The sequence below is a fragment of the Macrobrachium nipponense genome, chromosome 5 (genome assembly GCF_015104395.2).
Source record: "Macrobrachium nipponense isolate FS-2020 chromosome 5, ASM1510439v2, whole genome shotgun sequence".
Classification (NCBI taxonomy): Eukaryota; Metazoa; Arthropoda; class Malacostraca; order Decapoda; family Palaemonidae; genus Macrobrachium; species Macrobrachium nipponense.
This window is the reverse complement of record NC_061107.1, coordinates 76,346,205-76,354,997: the sequence shown is the minus strand read 5'-3', so window position 1 is coordinate 76,354,997 and position 8,793 is coordinate 76,346,205. Positions and strand designations below refer to the sequence as shown.

At 34.2% G+C, this 8,793-nt stretch overlaps 1 protein-coding gene across 2 annotated transcripts in view; it reads right to left on the bottom strand.

Moving 5' to 3' along the window:
- The window catches only part of LOC135215419 (phenoloxidase-activating factor 2-like), a 487,719-nt gene that overhangs the window by 6,491 nt on the left and 472,435 nt on the right, over positions 1-8,793 (bottom strand). For both annotated transcript variants that reach the window (XM_064250030.1, XM_064250029.1), the window contains exon 7: positions 7,931-8,082. In XM_064250030.1, the coding sequence (XP_064106100.1) occupies positions 7,931-8,082 (152 nt within the window). The remainder of the gene's footprint in view (positions 1-7,930; positions 8,083-8,793) is intronic.

Sequence of the window (8,793 nt, the reverse complement as noted above, 5' to 3'; positions counted from 1 at the left end):
TCCTTTTGTTTAATCTATCTGATCGCTTGTGCGTCGACGCGCGGTAAACCATCAGGTTTAATGATCTCATTTGGAAGAAGGAATGAGCAAAAGATCTCGCTGCACGATCTCATCTAGAGAGGAGAAGCGAGGAGAGAAACTCGTTAGATTGATCATCTTTTTCTGAACGAAGGATTTTATTCTTCCCTAAGTATGTAAAGAAATCCTAATCACGGCTTTTCTCTTTGTCTTCCTCGACGGATGGAAACAAAGAGATGATTGCTTTTTTTAAAAGATTTACATTTTTTAGGACGAATAAAAGTGCATATGATCTCGTTACCAGAGTTCATTTAGTAGAGAATGCTAATGACTTCACTCCATGATCTCATTTATCGGTGTATGAGAGCAAATGATCTTAGTGAATGATCTCACTTAACGGGGAAGAGGAGAGAGAGAGAGAGAGAGAGAGAGAGAGAGAGAGAGAGAGAGAGAGAGAGAGAGAGAGAGAGAGAGAGAGAGCACCTGTTTGCAAAAGCCAGGCAGATGCAGATATAAAGCAGCTCACTTTTGTTCCTCATGTATTCACCGAACCTTATTTTTTCGTTCGTGATTTCAGACCTATTTTAAAGTTTTAGTTCTTCATCGGAAGACATAACATTACTCAAAGAAATTTGGCATTTTATCTATTTACCGGCCAGAAACATCCTTTTTCAGTAACTTCGTTAACATGAAGTAATCTTTTTATGATGGAATGAAAGGCAACACTGACATAACACAACGAAAAAATAAAAAAAATCTGGTCATTAAAGGTTTACTACTGCTCCCAACTGCCACCGATGCGGAACCTGGGGAAATTATATCTTGTGACTAGAAATTCATTTCTTGATATAATGCGGTTCGGATCCCACAATAATAAGTTGTAGGTCCCGTTGCTAAGTAACCAATAGGTTCCTAGCCACGTATATAAAAATCTAATCCTTCGGGTCAGCCCTAGGAGAGCTGTTAACCAGGTCAGTGGTTTGGTTAAATTAAGATAGACTTAACTGAAAAAAAATGAAGTATACACTATCAACAGCGCAATCGTTATTCAAGAGCTTCCTTGTGAACAAACTAAAACAATAACTGATACTAGGAGCAAATGTCATGAATAATTAGATACTTTTACTTCCGACGTTGCCATGTCAAAAAAAAGAAGAAGAAAGTATTGAAAAGGGGGTTCCAGCTACCATACAATGAATGACTGGCATAAAATTACAGCTGGAATTGAATTCAACTGAAGCTGAATATAGAATTGAAGCCCAACACTGGGACCTACGAGGTCATTCAGCGCTGAAATGGAAATTGACAGTAAAAGGTTTGAAAGGTGTAACAGGAGGAAAACCTCAAAGCAGTTGCACTATGAATCAATTGTTAGGAGAGGGTGGATAGCAAGGTGGGAAGAAAGATAATATGAATGGAGGTACAGTAAAAGGAATCAAAGAGGTTGCAGCCAGGGGCCGAAGGAACGTTGCAAAGAACCTTTAGTAATTCCCACAGTGTACCCCGTGAGGTTCACTGAAGGCAATAATCACCTACGGGGAAATAATTCTTTGTAATGTTCGTTCTGTACTTGATATTCTAAATCAGCCATGTGCATATGTTATACCCTTATTCTATCTACAAAATTCAGATGCAAAAATACAATGTTTCATCTTTCAATTCTATATTAATTCGCACCCTCATCAACACAACCTAGTCCCACAAAAATATGATTATTCCCGCACTTTATACTGTATAGAATTTGACTAACATAATGCTCAATCAATGTTAATTGCTTCTCTTGTGCTATAAAAATTTTCTGTCATTCAAACGTGATAGTTAATTAAAATGACTTTTCAGTATACACTGTTACAGTTACAGAACTTGTTCTGTTATTAAACACTCTATAAACTATTTACCCCTCTCGCTGCATTCTCTGTGAGCAGCTTATTCTAACTTAATCTGAACTTAAACTGTTTATAAAAACAAAAAAAAAAACAAAAAAACCCTTTTTACTCTTCTTCCTTGCATACAGTCGCCCCCGTTCGCTTAACCCTCGACTTCATTTTCCCGCCGACGCAACTGCTTCGACCCTCGACTTCATATAACCGCCTGCGTCAGAGAATATCAGGTAACCGAGATTATCTTTATGTATAAATCTTTCCAGCAGCAAATGCGCGCCAATATCACGTGGACTAACAATGCTATAAATACGACTTACTGGTATATAATAGAATCCTGCAACGATAAAGATTACTAGTGATTGCACATTCATTGGCAAAAGTTAGCTTCACCTAAAATATATCGTAATTGCACGATACTATTCCTACGTCATGCATTTCTCTCGCTTTCTTTCTATGGGCAACTGCGTCAGCCAGAAGCACGTTTTGATAATCATTTTTATCCCAAATACTATTCTAGCTTAACTCGTATACATTAGAAAAGAGTAATTTTCATAGCAAAACATTAAATATCACACCTCATTAAGCCTGCTTTAGTATTTTCTACTTCTCTTCACATACTTCCCAGTGTATCACTAATATTTTTTATTAGAAGTTATCAGAATAAAGCACTAATATTCTTTCAAATTATCAGAATAAATCACTAATATTCTTCCAAGTTGTCAGAATAAATCACTAATATTTTCTAAGTTATCAGAATAAATCACTAATATTTTTTTCAAATTACCAGAAAAAAATACTAATATTATTTTCAAGTGTCAGAAAAAAACTAATATTTTTTGTCATCAGAATAGATCACTATTTTTCCATCATAAAAGATCACTAATATTTTTTTAAGTTATCAGTAAAAAATAACTAATATTCTTTTAAGTCATCAGAAAAAATAACTATCTCTTTTAAGTTATAAGAAAAAAATCACTATTATATTTTAGTTATCAGAAAAAATCACTAATGTCCTTTTAAGTTATCAGAAAAAATTATCAGAGAAAATCTCAGCTATTTTTTTTATCAGAAAAAATCACAAATTTTTTATAAGAAAAAAAAACTACTAAAATTTGTTTTATCAAAAAAAATAAAAAATTTTTACCAGAAAAAATCTCTAATATTAATTTTTTATAATAATAATAATCTTTTTTTATCGGATATATATATATATATATATATATATATATATATATATATATATATATATATATATATATATATATATATTTTAAGTAATCAGAAAAAATTACTATTTTTTTTAAGTTATCAGAAAAAATAGCATTTTTTTTTAAAGTTATCAGGTGGTGATTTTTCCACATCAGTAATTTCTGAATACGGGCCACTACAGAATATACACCGGAGCAAGAATTATTACGAATTTACACCAGTGTATTGCGAAGAACCCTTATTTTTAATTGCTGTTATGCTTGTGAGGTGAAGTATGACTTTTTAATTATGAATGGTTATTTCGTGATTTTTTTTCTCTAAATTATGAAGGTTTATTTTCTATATTCTGAATCAATCAAAAAGTTGTTTCCCGGAACTATATATATATATATATATATATATATATATATATATATATATATATATATATATATATATATATATATATATATATATATATATATAGTATTTGTATAATATCGTCGATCATAGAAAAACTTTTATTTATTTAAATATTTTACGCACTGACTCTCTCTCTCTCTCTCTCTCTCTCTCTCTCTCTCTCTCTCTCTCTCTCTCTCTCTTCTCTCTCTCTCTCTCTCTATCTCTCATCATAATGTACATTTTAAAATACTTAATCGAAAGTTCCAAGTCCTATTTCTATATGTTGTGATAAATATCTCAAGAAAACATTTCAGTTGCAACAAGTGAAAGCCAAGTATTCATATACATACACCGACAATATACCTGTACCGACAAACAAACTAAACAGGGCTTGGATATAGCTAATATATGTTTCTATTATAAAACAAGAGACTAACGCACAGCACGGCGCTGGGCGAGACTACTGAGAGCTGTTGAAGTATCCTAAAGTTATGGAAATTGAAATGATATCGCTTGCCTGAACACAAGAGATTGGATGGGCCAAGACTTCTTGAAGAGTTCTTCCTAGTGCCTATCCACACGATTTCCAATTTTTTTCAAGGGAGATTGAATAAGAACCCTTTTCGTTCCTTTCACGTACGAGAACATTACTCCAACCGGTATTATGCACTACAAAACTAAAACTGAAATAGTGGGTCTCAAATCTCCAAGGATCTCCAAGTATATCTGGCCTTAGACAATCTCAGAATAATACTTCCCGGACTATATTCTGTAATTTGGAACGGCTGTTTAGCCTATAAAATGCATCGAAGTTGATTTCTACTATAACCTTCTTTCTTTAGTGAGACAGGCTACCTCTTCCTCCAACGTTGCGACCCACTTTCTTATAAATGTATTTTTTTCCTTTTTCGACTTCGGTCTTGACTGGAAAAGAACAATTATATTTCCACACACCTACTTTTCCCACATTTTCACGGGACACAATTAAACTTTTACTCCCTATGCAACATATATGTAAGTACAACGCGACACACCATAGATACTCATCAATGTATCCTAAATCCTCGTTTATCGAAATCATATTTTCAAAACAGAATCTGGATCAAGAAAATCCTATTCAAATAATTGTGATTCTTTCAGAATAAAAAGAGAGCTCAGATAAAACCGATATCCCTGTCGCCTACACTAGTGTAAAAAAAAAAAAAAAAAAAAGGTAATGATACTGATGTAGTTAATGTTTTTGTTTTTCACTTTTAGAATTATAGTTCAATTACGACCAATTACCCGAAGGAAAAAATAGAGTTTAAAATCAAAGACTAAACATCTGGATGGCAAATAATTATTTCAAGGCTTCAAAGAGTGGCCTGTGGAACATCAAGTTTCGGGGATTACTTTTATTCCTCCTAATTAACACGACGATTTCGTTTAATCTCAGTAAAAATTAATTATAAGCGTAATTTCGAGGAGAGTAAAAAAATTACTATCATCTCCATCACAATAAATAATTGCATAAAGAATAATTCCAAACGGGCATCATAAAACTTCACTTAAACTGATACTTATTATTTAAAGATATATTACAGTAAAAAAAAATCCCTTTAATGAAGTTTACCCAATCATTGTATTTTTATTTTTATTAATAGCGGAAAATGACATCACAATGTTCAATTGTTCTGACGCCATCGCACAGCTCGTAAATAAAGTGAAAATGCGTATCACTTTGTTTTAAATATGATTCGAAATAGCTTATATATTTCGATGGAGGCTAAAAGAATTGTTTGATTAAACTTTTGCGACGAGAAACCTATATAAATGTATATAAAACCTAATAACTTCAAGAAGAGGGACTGAATAAAGATGATGAAGATGAAGATGATAATGATAAGAGAGAGAGAGAGAGAGAGAGAGAGAGAGTTACAAGGGTTACAATGTCTCAAATTCATACACAGTGTTCTAATGAGAGAGAGAGAGAGAGAGAGAGAGACTTTGATATGGCCCTCCACTGGAACTGACAGTTACTTTGGTCAAAATTAAACAAATACATTTGAGAAATTAAAATATATATACATTGAATAAAGTGGAAAAAATCTTTATTTACCAGACGTATGAAAATGGTAGGTGTGAATATTGAGTTACATTCTAATTCCGAATGTCTGCTTTTAATTACGACCACTTACCGAAATTCATGCAAGGGCAAAGTAATCCCAGAAGCTTGTTTAGCAAACCAACAGTAAAATCCATCCTACTATCCATTTCCTCGGATTTATTGTAAAAAATATTCGCAAAAAAATATTACTCGTCATAACAATGTCGTCCTACGTACAACGTAGTAAAAACACCGAAAAATACTAAATGGTGAACATTTTTAATCTATCCTATTTAAAACAAGGCAATATCTCTCATTGACAGCATGCGCAAAAATAGGTAAAAAATATGTGGATTTACATTTAAAAGAGATATTTCAGGAGAATAAATACCACGGGCATAAGCGAACCCCCAAACCAGAGCCCCATTTTGAAACAGTATCCTGAGCGGGGTCATAAATACCTCTTGATTGGGCAGAGTAATTATTTTTTCAATATCAAGTTTTAACTTTTACCATAAAAAATGAGGCGATCGATAAACTATAAAAAAAAAACCACTATCGACAGGAGGAAAGTAGCAGGTAATCAAATAAATTATAAACATGCATATCTAGAATGATATAAAAAGAATTTCAACTCGAAATTGAATTCTGGCTGCAATGGAAGACAAATATTAATCTGGCGATTCCAGTTATATCAAAATAACACAATTTAGTTCCGCTGGTACATTTCGGTAAATATAATCAAACTGAAAATGCCAGAATCAATGGACTGCTATTAAAAGCTACGATGTAAATGATTATATCTGGGCCGATACCAAAATGGATTCGTAAAAGGGGGAGCGGGGGCGGGGGGCGGGATTGTGTTCCGTACGTCAATTTCGCTAGATAAGTTGGCACTCTGCCAGCACGGCCCCTTTGCATCAGTCTGTCTGTTTCTTTCTTCTAACGGACGAATACACACACACACATATATATATATATACATTATATACGAAATATACACTATATATACTATATATATATATATATATATATATATATACACACACACACACACACACACATGACTGGTAAAAATGTTCTGCTACAACAGAATTCAATCTAATAAAAGAAGCCCATAAAAACACCAAAATATATAGAGATAATACTATATTTCAGAGACTGCTGTCTCCCTCTTCAGGTAAATGAAGAGGGAGACAGCAGCTGTCTCTGAAATATAGCATTTTCTCTCTATATATTTTGGTGTTTTTATGGGCTCCTTTTATTATTATTATTATTATTAGTGTACTTAGGAAGCAGACCCTCTCTCAAGCATACTTTATTAAAAGTAATGGCTACTTCAGCAGCATTACACTTGTAGAGATTCTTCTCTATTTTCCGAATAGCGGCTTTTTCCGTGCTACTTAGACAGGCTATAGAGCGCCTATAGAGGTCATGATCAAATACAGAGTCTAAATTGGTGTATATATTTGAATTTTACAGATAAACTATGATACCATAGTTATCAAAGTCATTAACGATATATATATATGTCTCTCTCTCTCTCTCTCTCTTCTCTCTCTCTCTCTTTCTTGAAGCAAGCGAGCTTTCGTCTGGAGCTGCCAGACATCCTCGGGCTGGGAAGCTGAGGGTGGACTGATCTTGAAGCGGTGTCCGTCCTCGTTTATATTTGGAGTTGACAGCAGGGGGTCTGCCCCATGCTGATCTACTATTGGCTTTCCACGCGTTGATGGTTGCAACCATCAACGCGTGGAAAGTGGCTTGAGACCCGGTTCAAGCCACCAATGAAAACGAAGACCTACCGCCACCAGCCAATAGTAGATCAGCATGGGGCAGACCCCCTGCTGTCAACTCCAAATATAAACGAGGACGGACACCGCTTCAAGATCAGTCCACCCTCAGCTAACCAGCCCGAGGATGTCTGGCAGCTTCGCTTGCTTCAAGAGAGAGAGAGAGAGAGAGAGAGAGAGAGGAGAGAGACATATATATATATATCGTTAATGACTTTGATAACTATGGTTATCATAGTTTATCTGTAAAATTCAAATATATACACCAATTTAGACTCGGTATTTGATCATGACCTCTATAGGCGCTCTACTAGCCTGTCTAAGTAGCACGGAAAAAGCCGCTATTCGGAAAATAGAGAAGAATCTCTACAAGTGTAATGCTGCTGAAGTAGCCATTACTTTTAATAGTATTATTATTATTATTATTATTATTATTATTATTATTATATTATATATATAATATATATATATATATATAATATAAACACATGCTGCTCCTCTCCCAGCACGATTTCGTCTTTAACGGAAGAATATATACATACTTATACACATATACTTACGTCACAGGCATCTCGCCCTTCTGCGCCTGCGCAGAGAGCCGTGGAGGGCAGCGAGTATCCGGGACCAAACTGATCTCTGAGCGCGTTCTGACAAGTGGGATTACTCCACAGCGGAACGTTGATCTCCTTCAGCACCACGCTGTGATCCGACGCTGTTGTTGTGTTGGAAGAATCGAAATATACATTTGGTTACTAGGGATGTGGTGCCTTTTGCTTATAGAAAGGAAATAACCCATTGCCCTCTCCCTCAGATTAACATGAACTGCCACTATGTGGAATGCTGAGTTTGAAATCAAAGCGAGGGAAACAATAAACAAAATCCTGTCGCTTTTCTGTACATCCGTGGTTTTAGTACTATCGACTATATACTAAGTACAGCTCATGTATCCCCTAAGCGTTGGGCCGTACATATATCTAAGCGTGCAGCAGATTACCAAAAATGACTGATATCTAAGCTTTTAACTTTTTAATGAATTTCAGTATCTTTGGCCATGTACCTAATAAAAAAAAAATTGGAAAATATTAAATATATATATATATATATATATCTATATATATATATATATATATATATATATATCAGCCATCTTCTTAGACATACAGGTAAATTGACGACAAGTGGACTGAGTAACTCCTGGAATTGGTTACTTATTCATATAAAGCTCTTTGAAAATGAAACATGCAAAACAGGTATTAGTGCCTGACTCGGTAAACCAACAACAAAATCCCATTCTGACCTAGATCAAGATTTCTTTTTCTTTTTCTATTTTAGCAGTTTTCTCATGAATTTTCTAATGCTGGCATAAGTTCATTAATTAGGGGAAGGAGGGAGGGGCTTGTATTCATAGAGGGTTATCTTTAAT